Source organism: Spermophilus citellus (assembly GCF_964194105.1).
Source record: "Spermophilus citellus genome assembly, chromosome: 18".
NCBI classification, from domain to species: Eukaryota; Metazoa; Chordata; class Mammalia; order Rodentia; family Sciuridae; genus Spermophilus; species Spermophilus citellus.
In genome coordinates, this window is record NC_138200.1 from 12318309 (window position 1) to 12336951 (window position 18643).

Genomic DNA, 18643 nt, shown 5'->3' on the forward strand with positions numbered 1-18643 from the left:
TACCTCTAGATAAAGCAGCCTCTGCAGTCAGGGCCATTGTTTCCTCAGGGAACCTCATTACCCTTCTGAGCTACCCAGTGAGGAAGCTTGGGGAAGGCCTGAGATGAAGGGCTGCAAGAAAAGCAGTTCACACTTACCAGTCCAGGAATCTTAGTCAAGAAAAAGGCCCCAAGAGATCCTAGCTCACAAGTAGCGCTTGAGGCCAATCTGTCCATCATACAGGGCTGTCCTCAGAGTGACCTCTGCTACCCCCATGTGGCCTAAGCCAGCACTGCAGCCACAGATGAGCCTCTTTGGGTTTGATCATTTTGGCTCAAGCCTGTGGACTCAGAATACTAAGTATCAACCTGAGACACCCACCCATACCTGCACTGTGTGGAGGGACTTACTCAGGGTAGAAGGGTCAGGGAACCTACACAGGAAGTGGTAGGTATCTACTTAAGAGTCGCAACAGGAAGTTCCAGCTAAGGGAATGGCATTTGCAAAGATGAGGGATGGGCTTTGACTGTTGGATTGCTCAGTTCCAAGAAATCCTGCTTGACCTTGATCCTAACAAGGTAATGCTGGCAAGCTAGTTTCACTCAGTGTTTACTAATTGACCACCTGCCTGAAGCACACAACTGTGATAGTGAAAATTAAACTAACTGCAAGAACAAGTGTGCCTTGATATGTTAGTGATACCTCAGGCAGAAAAAAGCACCCTAGAGAACTGCAGGCTCATGGATTATCTGGTGGTGGCACCCTAAGAGCTTGGCCATAAAAGCAGGAAACAGGAGACTGAGAAAGAAGGATTTAATGTGGGAGGCAGGATGTCTAGGATGTGGGTTCTGGCAGAGGGACACCCTGGCCCTGGTCTTGGGCCAGCAGACGCAGAAGCAGGGAATGCAAGGCCCGGCAGACCGGTGTATAGCCCAGGCGACTCAGATGCAGGTAATCATACATATCATGGTGGCTGATGGTGCCATCGGAGTGCACGAACCCAGGATCTGCATCCAAAAAGTGGGCACGTGGGTGGCCAGCCAGTGCTGCCCGTACCAGCTCATTCACCTGTCGGTTCTTCTCCCGAAGTGGGTTGGGGTGCTGACCCCTTGGAAGCAGGCCCTGAGGAGGAATTCCAAAAATTTTAAGATGTCCTATCAATATCTGGCTATTAAGTTCTGTACTAAACTGCTTCTTCCCATTATATTCCCAGCTGCAAAATACACCAGGTATAGGAAAGTGGGGAGGATAGAAGGGAGGTTCCTGAAACCATGTCCTAGCTCCCATTCAGCAAGAAACTTCTGGGTGTCAGTCTCTTTCCAATTCAAAAATGCTGACATAGGGGCTGGGATTGTGGATCAGTGGTAGAGCACTTGCCTAGCATGTGTGAGGCACTGGGTTCGGTTCTCAGCACCACATATAAATAAATGAATAAAATAAAGGTCCATCAACATCTAAAAAAATTTTTTTAAATGCTGACATAGCAAGGGGTAAATGCCCTCATTCAAAGGAAAACCTTAACTAGAAGTGATGGAGCCTACACTCTAGGAATATCTGACAAATTTCAGCTATGCAAGTGTGGTTTTTTTTGTTTGTTTGTTTTTAGTTTTTCAACACTCCCAGTATCTCCAGCAGTCTCTTGAATGAAAAGGGCTAATGGTTCCTAAATACATCCTCAATCACAGTCAATCATGAAAGTAGCAATCTTCCATGTGTGCTTTTGCCTGAAAGTCACTGTCCTTTGCCATAGTTGCCCAGAACTGTGCCTGCTGGTCTATATCTAGGATGTCCCAGACCACCACCATTCTTCTTTTCCCATACTCCCAGCCTCTCACCAGCACCACGACCCGGGCCTGGGGCTGCCTCTGGTTCACCAGTTGCACAATGGCCTTGATGCCACCAGTCACCTGCTCTGCTGTATGCCCGTGGTTGTTGGTGCCCACCCAGACCACCACGATCTGTGGAAAGAGAGGTGGAAAGCAGTGGTGAAGAGGCAAGCAAAGGGTGCTTCAGCTCCCCAGCCAAGCCCCACTCACCTTGGGCCGGATGTGTTCCAGTTCCCCATTCTCCAGCCGCCACAGTACGTGCTGTGTGCTATCACCACCAATGCCAAAATTGAGGGCATGCAGGGGAGAAAAGAGCTCCCTCCATATCTGTGGATGAGAAATGGTGTGAGCATAGGCCAGGTGTTAACCAAATACCATTATAGAAAAGCCTTGCTTTATGGAAGCCGTCTGGTTAAATCTCACCTTGAGCAAATCCCAGTATGGCTTAACCTCACTTCATAGAAAACAATATGGTCTCACTTTAAACCAAACCCCATAGAAGAAGACTTACATTATGGAAATCCATCTGCTTGAGCCTTGCATGGAGCCAACAACATTATATTTGAAACTTATTTTGAGGAATACCATTATGGCTGAACCTTGCTTAGTGGAAAGTTTATGATCAAGCCTTTTTTGTGAATCATCATTACAGTTAATCTTTACTTTGGGTAAACCTAAAGTAGAGCTGTGAACTACTTGAAGCAAATGAAGAGCTTCACCTTAGGCAATCTTGTAGGAAAGCATCTTTCTAAGTCTTGTTATTCAGAGACTCAATCTGACAAACTCAGGTCACACATTTCCTCCTCCACATTATGTTGCACTTACACGGAGATTCTTGGTGACCAGCGGCCTCAGGCCATTTTGAGCACCCCACATCTAGCTGGCCTGGATCCTGAGCTTAGTTAGGGCACAAGCCAGGATGGGGCAGGAGGAAGGGGACAGCCCTCACCTCACATTGGTGCATTAGCTGGACCAAGGAGTCCCCGATGAAGACGACTTCGGGTTCCTTATCTTTGCTGTCGGCCACGAACCGATGGTGCTGGAGGACACAACAGGAGGAGTCAAAGGGACTCGCGACCCAGGCCTCGCCCCACTTCCTTAGGCAGCACGACCCCAACAGTTCTCAGCTTCTCAGGTGGCAGGTGTTGAGAACCGCAAGAATCAGCATTTTGCTTTAGCCCCGCAACCACCCGACCCGAACGCAACGGGCGGAATCGCTCACCAGGGACATCCAGCGCCCGTCGCCCTGCACGTCTTGCACCGGTGTGGGCCTGCTGGCTGGATTCTCCTCTCCGCTCATGTTGGCGTCGCAGCTCCTGCGGAGGAACAAGTGAGGTGGGCCCGGGAGTGCTCCCAGGAGGAGGTCCGCCACGCCCACTCCTACCCCTCCAGGCAACAATGGACTGTCCCGACGATCTCTCTCAGGCGGAGGACGAAGGCCGATCTAGGGCGCGGCCTCTTCCCCAGGGGCGGAAACCTTCACTTTGGAGCGAGGTGGAATTAGGAACCTTCGTTTCCCCCACGGCGGCCGCGCGGTGGGCTCGTCCGGCGCTTCCCGCCGGGGCCACTCACTAGTGGGCGGTGGCGGCGGCTAGCGCACCCCGGTACGGGGGGAGGGGCAGGCGAGACCATCCCTGTGGCGGGGGAGGTGGGAGAAACCACCTACTGGTGCCACGGGGAGGGGCGATTTACCTGAAAAGCCGAGAGTGGGCAAGGAAAACCTATCGCTTTTCCTTGGTGGAAGAAACCATTTGCAGTACGAAAAGTGATGAAAGGACCACCTACGGTGTGGGGGGTGTGCCCCATTCACGTGGTGGTGGCGGCGGGTGGGGGGGGGGAGAGGCAAGCGAGTGGACGAGTTCATTCTTAGATCCCTTGAGGGGGCGGCTCCTACGCACCTGGCAAGAGGGGACGCTCCTATTTTCTACTGTTGTAGGGGACAGAAAAGATGGCAAAACGTGAAAATTAGAGGAACAGTTCTTTGGAGACACTCTAAGGCAGAACCAGAGCCTTAGGGAATCTCTCTGTTCGTGGGTTTCACTCAAAACACCAGGGTGTTTGTTTTTGTTTTATGCCATAAAATCTAACCTACATATCTGTAAGTTTAAAACACCAGAATACCTACAAGGTGCAGAAAAAGAAAGGAAATTGGAGATGTCTGCAGGGCTCAGGTCCATCTTGGCACTTCTTCTGCAGATCAACTTGCAGATCTGTCGCCTCTGCTCCTTTTGTAAACATAGAGGCCGACCAACACCTTCAATTGGGTGTGTCTGGCCTCTGAAACAGATCCACAGCCAAGGCCACCTAGGGTTGCGCCCCTACACATCCCTGCTCTAAATTAATCTCAGATTTTAATGTCTTCTCACATCTCCCTGTTCTCAGGGACCTGGTGGGGGTCTCACTCTCTCCTACACATTTTGATCATTTTCTTGTAGCCCACCTCCAAGTTGGACCTTCCCTACTATTCATTGCTTCTGGATAGATTAATAACGGAGTCAGAGATGAGTGTTATTTATTGTGTTTATGTTCTGCTGAATCTACTTTCCTGGAACCAAGCCTGGCATAGTGGCTGCTCAGCAAATACAATACTTGCTGAATGAATTTTGCATGAATGTGTCGGATCCTGGCCTTATCCGTGTTTTGGGGAGACAGATAACAAACATGGAGCTATGAGAAGTCAAAGTTGAGACTGAGGGATGTACAAGGGACTTCTGGAGGAGGAAGAGAAGCATTCTGAGTGCCAGTTTTTTTTTTTTTTTTTTTTTTTTAAGAAGCAGTATCTGAGCAGGATTTGAGATATAATGAAGACTGGGCAAACGGAAAGAAAAGAAATTTGGTTATACTATTACTTATGTATGGGAAATATCTTGGCATTGTTTGATTTTAAAGTCTGAGGAAACAAGTATAGACAGATAACCTGGAGAGGTGGGGGACGGGGTAGCTCCTGAAGCAAAGCTGAGTGAGAAACAAAGCTTCCAAGCATTCATTCATTTATTCAGTAGGCACTGTTTCAAGTTAGATGTATTGGTTCTTTCCAACCTTCTAGCAACCATTTGAGGGAGGCTCTGAGCAATTTCAAAAATTTCCAAGGTCAAATATACTTGTTTGGGTGTTTGACCTAGATAATTAAGCTTCAGAGACTGTGAATGACAATACCACAGTATGATTCTCCAAGGATCAGGTCTGTGTCAGGAAACTGGGAAGACAAAGCTCTTTTCCTCAGCCCGCTCATCTTGACTTCTAGACAGTCCGCCAATAGCTGTCTAGACCAATCAGCAGTCAGGAATGGGGCGGGTCTAGGGTAATCTCACAGCCAATTGGTGGGCAGGAGATGCTGAGGCCAAGTAAGGCTGGGAGGGCGGGGCTATAACTGGCACTTTGGGGGCCTCGTGCCTCTATAGGGCGCCTGAAAGTCAAAGGGCGTGGCAGGGACACACGCATGCGTGTAGTGCGCCTGAGGCTTCGAGGCTCGGGTGTGAAAGAAGCCATTGCTCTCCACAGCCACGTGGAGTGAGTTGGGGGCAGGTTCGTTGGTACAGAAGAGGGTACGCTGCCCCTCCCCCACTCTGCCTCTGCGCACTCCCCTCATTCTGCCCCCCTGCTCTGCCTCAACTGCCCTAGTCTGCCCCTTGCCCCAGGCCTCCCCTCATAACTAGTCCCTGTCCCTGATAGCTCTTCTGTCTTCCTTTCTGTCCTCCAGGGTCTTTCAGGCTCTCCAACTTCTCTTGATGTTCTTTCTCCTGTCTTTCTCTAAGGTTTTTATTTCACTCTCTGCATCTTCTTGTAACCCCTCAACTCCTGGATTTCTCCTCTGTCCAAAATTCCATTCTGGTCCCTAGATCTCTCCAATTTCATGATCCATTTGTCTGTCATCTTTCATCTTTTAACTATATCCCCATGTTCCATTTCCCAGTTGTCCTTTCTCTATCCCTTGACATCTCTTCTTATGTTACTACTATCTCAACCTCATTTAGGATTCCTTCTCTGGACAAATCCTTTTCAGCTGCTCTCTGTCCACTTTTTTCTTTTTTCTTTCTTTTTTTTTTTTTTTTTGGCTTTTTTCTTTAAATAGTATTCCTCACTCAACTATCATTTCTTACTTTACTACTACCCTGACTTACCTGCATCTGATGACCAGCCTATTTTCATCTTTCAGGACATTATGGACTGCCGGCGGCCAGCACCTCAGCCTTTCCAGCAACCTGAGAAACCTGGCCGTGTCCGCCGACGGAAGACCAGGAGGGAGAGAAATGCCCTTGTGGGCAGCCGCCGGGGGAGCCGTCAGGATCCTGTGGCTCCCTGGAATCCTGTGGCTCCCCGGGATCCTGTGGCCCCTTCTGCCTCCAAGCTTGTGGTCATAACTCAGGGCCGGCTGAGCCGGGAGCACCGGGGTCTCTTCAACCATGAGGTGAAATCTCTGGATGTGGCCCGATTGCTTAGCAGTGGGTCCCTGGAATCAGGAACTCTCTTTCTCCAAACCAAACCCTCCCCAAACCCAGGCAGGGTCCAAGAACCAGAACAGTCAAAGGGCAAGGAGAATCAGGTACCTGGAGACTTGGGTCCAGGCCCCCCACATTCCCCAGAGCTCCCTTGCTTGGGGAAACTGCTGGGTGAGCTGCAGTGCCAGCTGATTCTGCCACAGGCCTTCCCCAGGAGGAACCTGGTACAGGAGGCCAGGGATGTCATCGTGGGAAACTTACAGGCCTGCCATGGCTGTGTACCTGACCTTTCCCTGGTGCTCCGAGGCTGCCACCCACCCTTGCCAGGTGAGCCCACTTCCTGTTCCTATGTTCCCTTTCCCTTCTCTGCTGTAGCTCAGCTCTCTCCCATACTTTTTTTCCTCTGTACAAGGGACCAAGCCTGGAATCTCTGAGAAACAAAGGATGACACCCTCCTGGATCAACAGCCCTGAGCAAGCCCCAAGGGAAGAGAGGCAAAGGAGACTTCAGGGAACAAAGGAGCTCACCTTTTCTATGCCTCATACCTCCAGCCCTCCCGTTGCACATAGGGTGAGCCTGGTGCCACCAGGAGGTCCCTGGCCACCCACTTTGCCCTCCTTGCCTTCACCATCTGGGGCAGCCTGGGGCCCTCCAACAGCTTTTGACCTACTGAAAAGCATCTGGCTAGTAGCCACACCACCCCTTCCCAGACACTGGGCTGTCGGCCCACCTCAGCCCCTGCCTCAGCCACTATCACCCTTGTTGCCCAGAACCTCTGCTCTGGACTGGAGCCCCAGCCCCCTTGCCCCACTGCCCAGCCTCTCCTGGGTGGTAGCTCAGAGCAGTCCCGAAGCCTGGTCCTTTCCACCCATGAGACTGTACTGAGAGTGCTGAGGCCAGGATTGGGGCAGTTACCTGCACTCATTCACCTCAATAAAGTAACTTCTTCATGGTCCTCTTGATTTTCAGTGACTGGCTCATCCAGCAGAGCAGCTTTCCTTAGCACTGAGTCCTTAGGCTAAGATGAAGGGGAAGGTACTGTCATTAGTCACCTTCCTGGAGCCTGGGGGGTTAGAAAAATGGAGGAACTTGGGGAATAGTCCTTCTAACACATATACTCACTGTGGCCAAATACGTGCCTGACTCCAAGCTCTGGTGATGCTGAACCCCAGAGTCAGTGAGACCAAGATGCCAGTCTGGGGGCGAACACACACAATCCCAGCTCCAGAGATTGCATCTGGAAGAGAGGATCAGGGGCTGGGGAATCCAAGGAGGAAGTAATGACTTTACAGAGGAGCTAATAGATCCTGTATTAATAAAAGTTGGTAGAAACTTGCTAGTTGGCTAAAAAGAACATTTAAGGCAATGGGAACAGAATGTATAAGACCTGGAGGAGGGCAAACAGGGTGTGGGACATTTTCATTCAGCCCATATCCTTAGGCCATGCTGGGACCTAGAGTCACATCTAGGCCTGTCCTTGAGGAATTCCTGCCCTGATGAACACAAGGAACAGTATATGTGCAGGATCAAGGCAGGAGAGGTAGATCAGGGCTGAATCTGGACCACGGGCTTTTTTCTTTTGCACATGATATATTAAATGTTAGATCCAATTGTCTACATTAGAAATCAATTCGTTTTGCTTCTTAAAAAAAAATTCACTGGGCACAGTAGTTTATGCCTATAATCCCAGTGACTCAGAAGGCTGAGGCAGGAGGATCTCAACTTCAAAGCGAGTCTCAGTAACTTAGGCCCTAGGCAACTCAGTGAGACCCTGTTTTTAAATAAAATACAGAAAACGGCTGGGGATGTAGCTCAGTGGTTAAGTGCCCCTGGGTTCAATCCCCGGTACCAAAAAACCACTCAGGAGGCTTAGTCAGAAGGATCACAAGTTTTAGCCTTGCAACCACTGAGGGAGATCCTATTTCAAAAGAAAAACTAAAAAAAAAAAAAAAAAAAAAAAAAAAAAGGCTGGGATTGTAGCATCCCTCGGTGTTCAATCCCCACTACTGAAAACACACACACACAGCAAAAAGGATGTGGCAGCAGATTTCTCCTGGCAACAACTGGCCATAGAGCAAAGACCCCATGTTCTACATTGAAGATATTTCATGCACTGGTTTTCCACTTGGCCTTTTGGCTTAGAAAGTGTAAAAAGATGGTTTTTGTTTTTTTTTTTTTTTTTTTTTTAGGTATTGGTAATTGAACCCAGGGGTGCTCTACCATTGAACTGTATCCCCAGACGTTTATATTTTTGAGACAGGGTCTTGCTAAGTTGATGAGACTGGCCTCAAATTTGGAATCTTCCTGCCTCAACCTCCTGAGTTGCTGGAACCACAGGTATGTGCAACTGTGTCTGGCTAAAAAATAGTATTTTGAGCAGCAGGAAATTTTCTCTAGTGGAGAGGCGGGGACAAAATGAGGAATTTTGTTGGAGTCTGGTAAGAGAAAACAAGCCAAAGTGCATTGATTCTACCCCGAATAGCCTTTCTAGACTTTTGCATTGCTCATTGTGAAACCACAGGCCAAAGAGACTGGGTGATCACAGGGCTGAATGACTTGGCTAAGGTGATGGTGGGTAAGTGGCAATGCTGGAATTTGAACCCAGACAACTTGAGTCTCTGGTCTTGGATATCTCACACTTCTGTTTCACAGCAACCATGTTTCACACTTTAGTAGAAGTGATAGGATAGGGTCAGGCATCCAGGTCTGATGGTTGTGGTATAGTGCTCTGCCACCTCCACCTCCATGTTGTGTGACCCAGAACAAATAGCTTGTCCTCTGTGCCTCTGCAGAAACTTCACATGGTGCATTGGAACTAGGGCCCTGGCAACCCAGAGATGGGTATGGAGCTAAGGGGGGGCTACATGGTTGGAGGGATGGTTAATCGAAGAATCTTTTGGGGAGTAAAGGGTAGGGAGGTTAGGATAGATCTCGCATCTGGGAGGTTGGTGCCATGCTGGAGTCTGGAAGAGGACAGCTAGAGGAATTTGAGTTCAGTTGAGGACTCAAAGAACCAAAGATTTCCGCGAGACCCCCAGAGTAGAGAACTGGAGCTGGGGCGGAGTGCCAAAAGATGGGCAAGGGGGCTTCCCCTTTCTAGTGGGAAGGGTAGGCTCCAGCTTGGGTAGGAGGGGGGGGGGGGACCGCTGCGCCCGGCGGCCCCTTTAATCGGGGGCGCGCGCTGGCCGGCCCGCGCGCTCTCGCCTCCGTCTCCCGGCCGGAGCGGGAGCCGAAGCGGAGCCCGGGCCAGAGCGGGCGGAATGGAGCCCCCGCGCGCGCCCGCGCTGCGCCGCCTGCTCCCGCCGTTGCTGCTCTTACTGCTGCCACTGCCCCCCCGCGCCCGGGCCAAGTATGTGCGGGGCAACCTCAGCTCCAAGGAGGTGAGCACGCCGGGCCCTCCTCATCGGCGGCTGAGACCCGGGGACCAGAGAGGAGAGGGTGCGCCCCGCCCCCTGCTGCCCCTCCGGGGTGGACGTGGGACTGGAGCGGGCGGATGGAGGATTGGGCAGGGTCGAGGCCGCGGGGACCCTGGGCTTGAGGCCAGACTTGGGGGTTGTATTAGGGACGTTGAGGTCAGCTGGGTGGGGTGGTGGCAGGGTTGGGAAAGGCGGAGTTGGTGGGAGTTGGGGGCGCAGAGGTGGTGCTGAAGGGACAGCACTCTTCACTCCTGCAGAGAGCCCGAGTTCACCGCACCCGCGCCCAGGGCCAGGAGGGGCGGGGTGGAAGCATGGATGGTCTTTGGAACCACCGGTGTGTGTGTGTGTGTGTGTGTGTGTGTGTGTGTGTGTGTGTCTGCGTGCGCGAGCTCCGCTAACTGGGGTAATGCTGATGGGACGGTGGCCTGGACAGAAGTGGCTTCTATGGGCACCTGGCCCTCCAGGGCCCTCCATGGGAAATGCAGGAAGGAGTGCTCAAGGGGAGGAAACTTGGGGGTCATCTGAGGTAGAAAACCAGGGCAGCAGGAATCCTGGACCCATGCAAAAGGGAAGTGAAAAGAATTTTGGAGGTGACTTGGTCTCCTTGTGGTATTGGGAAGCCAGTTATCTGGGTAGGGAAGACAAGTTGTGGTTCTATTAAATGGAGGAGCCTTCTGGATGGACTCAGAAGAGAGTCTGATTGGGTCCCATTGCCAGGACTGGGTATTCTTGACAAGATTTTGTTTCCTCTCGGATTATGGTCGACTGGACTTCCGCTTCCGCTACCCTGAGGTGAGTCTCCCCCAACTACTTGCCAAACTGAGGCTGGATAATCCCTAGGCCTCCCAAGGTAAGGGCTACCATAGCTCCATGCACTTCCCCAAACCCCCAAATCTCTGGGTTTGCAGACCAAGTGCTGTCAGAACATCCTCCTCTATTTCGATGATCCATCCCAGTGGCCAGCAGTGTACAAGGCAGGAGACAAGGTGAGGGCTGTGAGGAGGGTGCAGGGGGAGGAGGCAGAGGTTGTGGGTGACCACAGAGTGATCCTATCTCTGCCTTCCTCAGGACTGCCTGGCCAAGGAATCAGTGATCAGGCCGGAGAACAACCAGGTCATCAATCTCACCACCCAGTATGCCTGGTCAGGCTGTCAGGTGCGGGGGAGTGGGCAGGTGCTGAAAGTTGAGGCCTGGGGACATTGAGGACAGGCTTCAGCCTTTTCCTGGCTCCTCCCCAGGTGGTGTCAGAAGAGGGAACCCGCTACCTGAGTTGCTCCAGTGGCCGAAGCTTCCGCTCTGTGCGTGAAAGGTGGTGGTACATCGCACTCAGCAAGTGTGGGGTACGGGGCTGGGATGGCCACCTGGGCCTTCTCCTCTTTGTCTTCCTGCTGACTCCCTACCTACCCAGGACCCCCCTTAGGCCTCCACTTTCCCTACAGGGAGATGGGCTGCAGCTGGAATATGAGATGGTCCTCACCAATGGCAAGTCATTCTGGACAAGGCACTTCTCTGCTGATGAGTTTGGTGAGCAGATATCTGGAAAACAGGATTCAGGGTCTCTGTGGGAGCCAGGTGCATTGTTACACACCTGTAATCCCAGCAACTCAGGAGGCTGAGGCAGGAGAATCACAAGTTAGCAAGACCCTGTCTCAAAATAAAACAAAAATGGCTGGGGGGTGTGGCTTAGTGGTAGAGCACCCACAGGTTCAATCCCTAGTACCACAAAAATTAACCAAGTAGCTGGGCTCTGTGGTGCATGCCTGTAATCCCTGTGGCTCAGGAGGCTGAGGCAGGAGCATCGAGAGTTCAAAGCCAGCCTGAGCAATTTGGAGAGGCTCTAAGCAACTCAGCGAGACCCTGTCCCTAAATAAAATATTTTTTTTTTTTTAAGAGAGAGAGAGAGAATTTTTAATATTTATTTTTTAGTTCTCGGCAGACACAACATCTTTGTTGGTATGTGGTGCTGAGGATCGAACCCGGGCCGAACGCATGCCAGGCGAGCGCGCTACCGCTTGAGCCACATCCCCAGCCCCAATAAAATATTTTTTAAAAAGGGCTGGGGATGTAGCTCAGTGGTTGAGTGCTCCTAAATTCAATCCCCCATACCAAAAAACAAAAACAAACTAATCAAATAAACAAATATTTTTAACAAAAGGGTCTCTATGGAAACCCAGAGTGGGTACCTGCTGAGAGATACCCACTCTGGGAACCATTTTCTCCTTCCACCAAATCCTAGGGATCTTGGAGACAGATGTGACCTTCCTCCTCATCTTCATCCTCATCTTCTTCCTCTCCTGTTACTTTGGATGTGAGTCCAGCACATAGAGGTGGGAGAGGAGATATGGGGGAGCAGGGTTGGGGAAATGGGCTACCCTCCCCTCTTTGAACAGCCTTTCCCTGCCTGCTTCCCAGATTTGTTGAAAGGTCGTCAGTTGCTTCACACAACTTATAAAATGTTCATGGCCGCAGCAGGAGTGGAGGGTGAGGTTTAGTGTCCCAGCTTTTGAGTCCTGGGGGAGGAGGGACTTGTGGCCCAGACATGGGGATCTAAGGCAAGACTCCTGGGTCTGATGGAGGAGGGGCTGGAGGCTGTGGACTCCTGGGTATCCTAGCAGGTAGGTGGGGGTGGGTGGTCTAGAGTCTTGATGGGGGTGGAGGAGGACTCAAACCATATGGATCACAATGCGAGAGGACAGTGATGCTCCAAAGCCAGTTTCTGTCCTTTCCTTTCTCTGCCCATCCTTTTCCCAGTCCTAAGCCTCCTGTTTTTCTGCATCTACTGGGGCCAGTATGCTACGGATGGTATTGGCAATGAGAGTGTGAAGATCCTGGGTAAGAATGGAGTGGGGCCATGGGAGGGTGGAGCCCTTGGCTCAGGTCTGGCATCTTCTCTGAGCTAGTCTCTGAGCCACCTCTCCTCCCTTCCCAGCCAAGCTGCTCTTCTCCTCCAGCTTCCTCATCTTCCTGCTCATGCTCATCCTTCTGGGGAAGGGATTCACGGTGACACGGTGCCCGGGCAGGGAGTGCTTGTGGGGTGGCTGGGCTGGGGAGTAGGGCAGGGAGGGTGGGCGTGGGGTGGCTTCCCCCTCTCCCTGACAGCCCCCACTCCTGCTGTCTTCCTTCATGGCCTGCTGCCAGGGGCCGCATCAGTCATTCGGGCTCTGTGAAGTTGTCTGTGTACATGACCCTGTACACCCTCACCCACGTGGTGCTGCTTATCTACGAGGCTGAAGTGAGTCCCCGTGGCCCTGCCAAGCCTCACCCCCTGCCCCCGTGCTTTCGGTGGCCTCCTCCTCCTTGACCTGTATGTTGCCCTTCCCCACACAGCATCCTCCCGGCTTGCTCTCTCTCCTACTCTGCAATTTTCCACCTTCCCATTTGTCTCTAAGTGATTCTTTCCCTCTTCACCATCTGAGTAGGTTTCTTCCTCCTCCCTCGGTTTCTTACTGTCTGTCACATTTAAGCTCCCTGTCCCTGTCTGTGAGTTCAGGGGTTATACAGACATGGATTCCACTCCTGTAGCCTTAGCTGGCTGACCCTGGGTGATGACTCCCTCTTTGATCCATTACCTTCTCTAAAAAGTGGAGGATCTTATCCTCCCTAAAGGCTTCCCTCCTAGTCTTACTTTCCTCCTCTGTGAAAAGGGGTGACAGTAAGACCTCTCTCATTGAGTTGATGCTAATGGGAAAGCTCATACATGGTAGGTGTTTGGCCCCATGTTGGGCACAGGGTAGCTAATGCATGTCTTCTCATTTGTTTCATCCTCTCTATCTCTATATGCCTCTCTCTCCATCCCTGACTTCCCTGCTGCTTCTGTCCCGACCTGGTACCTCTGCTCCCTGGGTACCCAGGGGTGGGGTCCAGGGCAGGAGGCCAGGACTATGATGAACCCTCTCCTTGGGACCCAGTTCTTTGACCCAGGTCAGGTACTGTACACCTATGAGTCTCCGGCGGGCTATGGACTCATTGGGCTGCAGGTGGCAGCCTACGTGTGGTTCTGCTATGCTGTGCTCATCTCCCTGCGGCATTTCCCTGAGAAGCAGCCCTTTTACGTGCCCTTCTTTGCTGCCTACACCCTCTGGTGAGAAGTGGTGTCCTCCACTGTTTCTCTCCCCCACATAACTCAGACCCTCCTCAGTAAGGAAGAAGAGCTTTCAAGTTAGGTAGTTGTCACCTGAAATCTGTCACTTTTTCACTTTATGACCTTGAAAAAATTAGTCTCCCAAAGTAAAACTCAGTAAAAGTAAAAAAAAAAATAAAAACAAGAACTTACTTTTGGATGGTGATATAGCTCAGTGGTAGAGTGCTAGCATACATAGGCCCTGGGTTCAATCCCCAGCACTGAAAAAAAAAATTACTTTCACAGACAGTGCCTTAGATTGTTTACCCACAAAACAAGGTCTTCAGTAATATCTTGCAAATAATTATCTCAAGCATGCATCGGGTAATATTGCAGACTTAGTATCTGGTACCCAGGAAATGCTCAATAAAAACTCATTATCATTCAACAATACAATAGTAAAATAGGCAAACTCTGAGCCAAGTAGCCTGGGTTTGGATCCCAGCTCTAAAGCTTATTAACTGTGTGACCTCAGATAAATTCATTAACTTCTTTTTGCCTTAGCTTCCTCATCTGTTAATGGGGATGGAAACTGTATCTACTTCATAAACTCACTGTGAGAGTTAAAAGTTTTATATGTAACACACTTAGAAACAGGCCTGACATGCAGTAAATTCTTATTATCATCATTTGTTAATTCAATCATCAAACATCTACTGATTTCCAATCAGATGCCAGGATTTTGGGTGGGTGGAATCAAGTTAAATTCAACCTAGTCTTTGTCCCCTAGGATTTCCAGATTGGTAGCATTTCTGTTCCTTTGCAATCTCTGGCTTTTGAGGGCCACACTGGCTGCCCTTTAGTTTGGGACGTGCCTAGGGCCTGTGTATATGCATGGTGTGGTGGGGGTGGGGCTAAGGGATGGCGGGGAGGGCAGGGGCAGTCTCTACCCACCCAATACCTCTTGTACAGGTTCTTTGCAGTTCCCGTCATGGCCCTAATCGCCAATTTTGGGATCCCCAAGTGGGCCCGGGAGAAGATTGTCAATGGCATCCAGTTGGGAATCCACCTGTATGCCCATGGAGTGTTCCTGGTAAGGATGGGCCTCCAGGGAGGGATGGGAAACTGAAGGGCAGAGGATGGGTGAGGCTCCCACCCCTGATCTGCCTGAATGTCTGAGCTCTGGACCCATCTCCCCTTTAGTCATTTGCCCTTTAGTCATTGAGGAGACTCCTCAATTGATAGCCTGTTGGGTAGTCTACTGTGTCCTCTAGAGTCTACCCTCTTTTACTATTCCTCTCTGCCATCTTGTGTCCTGCCTTCTCCCCCACATCTTTATTTTCATTCCTGATCCTGTCCCTGGTCTCTCACATTTCCCTTTGTGTCCCTTCTGCCCTTCTGAAGCCCCTACCCCATCCTTCCCCCACAAATTCTCATCACAAGCCATTGTTCAGGAAGAAGTAGCTGGGAAGGGACAGAATGGTGCTTCTGGGGCCCTAGATCTGAATGGTGTTGTTTAGACAGAGGCATCAGGGGTTCCCAGCACCACATCTATTTTTTGTCTTGGTTCACATCCTGTCTGACCTTCTTGACAACGGTTCTCATATTCATTCATTTATCCATCCATCAACTGTTCGCTGGACACCTGTCTTGAAGCAGCCTATTTCTTGCCAGGGACATCCATGTTCATTTATTCCTACTCTCCAATTGTCAGAGCAACCTCAGGAGAGGACAGATAACAGTCATTGTACCCACTATACAGAGAGGGAAAGTTAAGGCACAGAGAAGGAAGATGACCTCCAGGGCTCCATGGCCTTTAACAGCAGGGCAGGCACTTCAAACCCTGTCCTCTGGCAGACGGCAAAGTCTCACATAGGGGAATCCCAAAAGGAAAATAGGCATCACTGAAGGCCCCAATTCCTGAGGGACTCACAATATGTGCATGGAGGGAAGTACTCAGCTTGAAACTCTGTAGGAATTCAGAAAGAGATAAAGAGAAGAAATGATGCCAGAAGCAGTGGTACATGTCCATTAATCCAGCTGCTCTGGAGGCTGAGATAGGAAGATTCAAGGCCAACTTGGGTAATTTATCCAGGCCTTGTCTCAAAACAAAACAAGAGGAAGGAGGAGGGTTGGGGACATAGTTCAGTAGTAGACTGTTTGCCCAGCATGCACCAAGGCCCTGGATTTGGATCTCTAACACCGCAAAAAAAAAAAAAAAAAAAAAAAAAAAAAAAAAAAGAAAGAAAGAAACAAAGAAAAAGAAATTCTGAGAACCCACCATGTGCCAGGCTCCGCACCAGTGGTTTTCATTTCCACCCTCTCATCTTTCCAAATAGGCACTATAATCCCTCTTGGCTGGTGAGGCTCAGAGTTTAATCATTGTGTCCCAGATCCCATACAGAGAGCGATGGAGCCGAGATGTAAAGCAGGCTCAGACTGCCAGATGCAGTGCCCTTACTATCATTTCACCTTCAGCCAGCTTCCTTCCTAACATGCTCAGCAGGCATCCAACTGCTCACTGGCTTCAGCTCTTTGCTAACGCATTCAACACAACTTAAGAAGGGTTGTGCTGTGTTTCTGGGGTGTGGTGCAGTCCCTGGCTTCATGGTCTGCAGGACTATAGGGAGACATCCAGGCACTGCTCTGGAAGGTTCTGGGGATTCAATAGGGAACAGAAGAATCAAGTTCCAGCCTCCATGGAGCTAACATTCTAGAGTGCATTAACTGCTATTTAATTGAACTTTGGGTTTTATGGAAATATTCTGTTATCTGTGCTCTCCATTATGGTGGCTTATAAGCACTTGAATATGGGTAGAGTAGTGCCGTGTGAATGAAAAGCTAAACTTTATTTTGATGAAGCCACATGTGGCTAGAAGCTATCAACTTGGACCACACAGGAGAAGAACCTTAACAAGTGACAGCCCAGGGCTCTGAAGAAGGAAGCACAAGCAGAATAATAAAAGATGTGTAGAGGGGAAAGGTCAGAATCCCGGGCACCATGGGAGCACAGAGGTGACAGCTAATCTAGTCTGGACATTCGCAGGAAAGTGTGGGGGATGTCACCTGGAGGGAAATCTTTAGAACCCCCAAGTTTATGGAAACATCCCGGGCCCTGGATAGTGATCTCCAACCTGTCTTGCCTCTCGCCCCAGATCATGACTCGCCCATCTGCGGCCAACAAGAACTTCCCGTACCACGTACGCACATCGCAGATCGCCTCCGCAGGGGCTCCGGGCACCGGAGGGAGCCAATCCACAGACAAGGCCTTTCCGCAGCACGTCTATGGGAATGTGACCTTCATTAGCGACTCGGTGCCCAACTTCACGGAGCTCTTCTCCATCCCCCCGCCCACCTCCTCCGTAAGCCCTGCGGCCCCGGCGCCCGAGGAGCTGCTGGCGCCGCCCCTGGAGTACCTGACCCCTCTCCCAGCCCCGCCGCCGCCCCCGCCCCCAGTGCCCGGGCGCCTGAGTCCGCCCCCTGCCTTTCGCACGCCCCGCGCCCCAACGCCGCGCCGTGACAGTCCCCTGGCGCCCGCGCCCACCCTTCCGGACTGGGTCCTGGCGCTACTGCGCACGCCCCCTCATACGCCACGCGCGGTGCCCCCACCGCCCGCCTTCCGCGGCTCTCCCCCAGCTCCCAGGCCGCCGCCGGAGTTTGTCCGGCGCACCCCAACGCCTCCCCTTGAGTACCTGGCTCCGCTGCCCAGGCGTCCCGCTACCCACTCCTTCCCTGACGGACACGTGCGTCCATCCTTGGGGTAGTTGGGTCTTCTTGGGGAGGGGGACGGGCCTTCGGGGCCGTATCTGCCCCCTGAGGGTTCCGAACGGCCTCTGACCCTGACCCCCCTCCCAGGCCGGGAAGCAGGTGGAGGAGACAGCGGTAGCGGCAGCAGTGGCCCCGAGGGGCCGTGTGGTGACCACGGCCGAGCCGGGCGCAGACTCCCCGCCCCCTCCCGCTCGGTTCCCCAAGGCGGCCGACCCGGGCTGGGATGGCCCGACGCCGCCTTACCAGCCGCTCGTGCCCCAGACGGCGGCGCCACACACCGGCTTCACCGAATACTTCAGCATGCACACGGCCGGGGGCTCCGTACCCCCGGTCTGAGCAACCCTGGTCGCCCCTGTCCCATGGGCCGCGCACCGGGCCCCGGCTGGGCTCCGGACCCCCAGCTCTGTCCCTTCCCCAGGGCTTGGCCAACCCTCCCAACTCTCCCCACCCCGCGTACCCAGGTTGGGTGCGCTGCGTCCCCCCCCTTCCCCTTTGTGCCAAACGGTCCCGCGGGAGCCGCTCTCCCCGTCCCCTCCCTCAGCCCCTGCCCCGAACGGCGCCGGATTCTGGGCTCCCGCTGTTCCGTGATCTACGACCCCCCGATCCCCTCCGAGACCTCTGACTCCGTCGGACTCCCGCACACCCACGACGACCGCCGGGACCCAGCTCGTGACTCCAGGATTCCGCGACCCCGAGGACGGATATTGTGAAGCTGGTCTGACTCAAACCCTCCCTCGGATCTGTGACCTCGGACCCGTGCTCTCTGCCCCTATCAGCATTCGGGGGCCTTCCCTCGGTCCCTTGCACAAAGACTCCCCCGCCCCTTGCCAAAATAAAAGAGGATTCGTTTTTATTTATAACGTGGCTTCTTTTACATCTTGATGGTGCTGAGCGGCAGGGTTGAGCAAGAACCGTTCCAGGTTCGGGATTACAGTGTGTCTATCTGTGAAATGACATTTTGGGACCCAAGGCAAGGGGTTACATAATCTGAACTTCGTATTGACTCGGAATCTGGGAGCACAGAAGATTTCAATCATCTGGCAGAGCCCTGTATTGCCCTGCTCCTTTATTTTTACCTTCTTTTCCAATCGGATATAGAGGCGCCCTCCAGTGGCAAAAGCTTTGCTTAGCTACTGCTTTGCTCTCCCAGATTTT

At 51.9% G+C, this 18643-nt stretch overlaps 3 protein-coding genes across 13 annotated transcripts; 2 read left to right on the plus strand and 1 right to left on the minus strand.

Annotated features, from left to right (window-relative positions):
- Nucleotides 1-775: 775 nt before the first annotated feature.
- Nucleotides 776-3604, minus strand: PAFAH1B3 (platelet activating factor acetylhydrolase 1b catalytic subunit 3). 4 transcript variants are annotated; one of them, XM_081273712.1, is made up of 6 exons: nucleotides 3498-3604; nucleotides 3028-3121; nucleotides 2755-2844; nucleotides 2016-2132; nucleotides 1815-1937; nucleotides 776-1101 (listed from the first exon to the last, which is right to left on the minus strand). In XM_081273712.1, exons 2-6 carry the CDS (start codon nucleotides 3103-3105, stop codon nucleotides 814-816), a joined length of 696 nt encoding a protein of 231 aa, XP_081129838.1. In that variant the 5' UTR covers nucleotides 3106-3121; nucleotides 3498-3604; the 3' UTR covers nucleotides 776-813. The 4 variants fall into 4 exon arrangements, with proteins under 4 accessions (XP_081129838.1, XP_081129836.1, XP_081129837.1 ...); XM_081273710.1 differs by lacking the exon at nucleotides 3498-3604 and adding an exon at nucleotides 3314-3432; XM_081273711.1 differs by lacking the exon at nucleotides 3498-3604 and adding an exon at nucleotides 3283-3411.
- Nucleotides 3062-7167, plus strand: PRR19 (proline rich 19). Of its 2 annotated transcripts, none has more exons than XM_081273707.1 (3): nucleotides 3062-3299; nucleotides 5962-6571; nucleotides 6657-7167. In XM_081273707.1, exons 1-3 carry the CDS (start codon nucleotides 3204-3206, stop codon nucleotides 7127-7129), a joined length of 1179 nt encoding a protein of 392 aa, XP_081129833.1. In that variant the 5' UTR covers nucleotides 3062-3203; the 3' UTR covers nucleotides 7130-7167. The 2 variants fall into 2 exon arrangements, with proteins under 2 accessions (XP_081129833.1, XP_081129834.1); XM_081273708.1 differs by having other exon boundaries at nucleotides 3295-3409.
- A 2250-nt stretch (nucleotides 7168-9417) lies between these two features.
- Nucleotides 9418-18342, plus strand: TMEM145 (transmembrane protein 145). Of its 7 annotated transcripts, none has more exons than XM_081274309.1 (15): nucleotides 9422-9624; nucleotides 10378-10452; nucleotides 10569-10646; nucleotides 10729-10815; nucleotides 10899-10958; nucleotides 11100-11184; nucleotides 11897-11968; nucleotides 12073-12141; nucleotides 12412-12492; nucleotides 12590-12668; nucleotides 12799-12892; nucleotides 13569-13741; nucleotides 14693-14813; nucleotides 16876-17082; nucleotides 18030-18342. In XM_081274309.1, exons 1-15 carry the CDS (start codon nucleotides 9505-9507, stop codon nucleotides 18108-18110), a joined length of 1482 nt encoding a protein of 493 aa, XP_081130435.1. In that variant the 5' UTR covers nucleotides 9422-9504; the 3' UTR covers nucleotides 18111-18342. The 7 variants fall into 7 exon arrangements, with proteins under 7 accessions (XP_081130431.1, XP_081130432.1, XP_081130430.1 ...); XM_081274310.1 differs by having other exon boundaries at nucleotides 9423-9624; nucleotides 10899-11000; nucleotides 16876-17463; nucleotides 17576-18342; XM_081274308.1 differs by having other exon boundaries at nucleotides 9423-9624; nucleotides 10899-11000.
- The last annotated feature ends 301 nt before the right edge of the window (nucleotides 18343-18643 follow it).

Excerpts from the sequence above, each read along its gene's own strand:
- PAFAH1B3 (XM_081273712.1), bottom strand. The coding sequence starts at position 3,105 with ATGAGCGGAGAGGAGAATCCAGCCAGCAGGCCCACACCGGTGCAAGAC. Across the intron at positions 2,133-2,754 it reads AGCTAATGCACCAATGTGAG|ATATGGAGGGAGCTCTTTTC; the intron begins GTGAGGGCTGTC and ends TCTCATCCACAG. Across the intron at positions 1,102-1,814 it reads AGGCCCGGGTCGTGGTGCTG|GGCCTGCTTCCAAGGGGTCA; the intron begins GTGAGAGGCTGG and ends ATTCCTCCTCAG.
- PRR19 (XM_081273707.1), top strand. The coding sequence starts at position 3,204 with ATGGACTGTCCCGACGATCTCTCTCAGGCGGAGGACGAAGGCCGATCT. Across the intron at positions 3,300-5,961 it reads AACCTTCACTTTGGAGCGAG|GACATTATGGACTGCCGGCG; the intron begins GTGGAATTAGGA and ends TTCATCTTTCAG. Across the intron at positions 6,572-6,656 it reads CTGCCACCCACCCTTGCCAG|GGACCAAGCCTGGAATCTCT; the intron begins GTGAGCCCACTT and ends CCTCTGTACAAG.
- TMEM145 (XM_081274310.1), top strand. The coding sequence starts at position 9,505 with ATGGAGCCCCCGCGCGCGCCCGCGCTGCGCCGCCTGCTCCCGCCGTTG. Across the intron at positions 12,142-12,411 it reads GGCCGCAGCAGGAGTGGAGG|TCCTAAGCCTCCTGTTTTTC; the intron begins GTGAGGTTTAGT and ends TCCTTTTCCCAG. Across the intron at positions 12,893-13,568 it reads TGCTTATCTACGAGGCTGAA|TTCTTTGACCCAGGTCAGGT; the intron begins GTGAGTCCCCGT and ends CTTGGGACCCAG.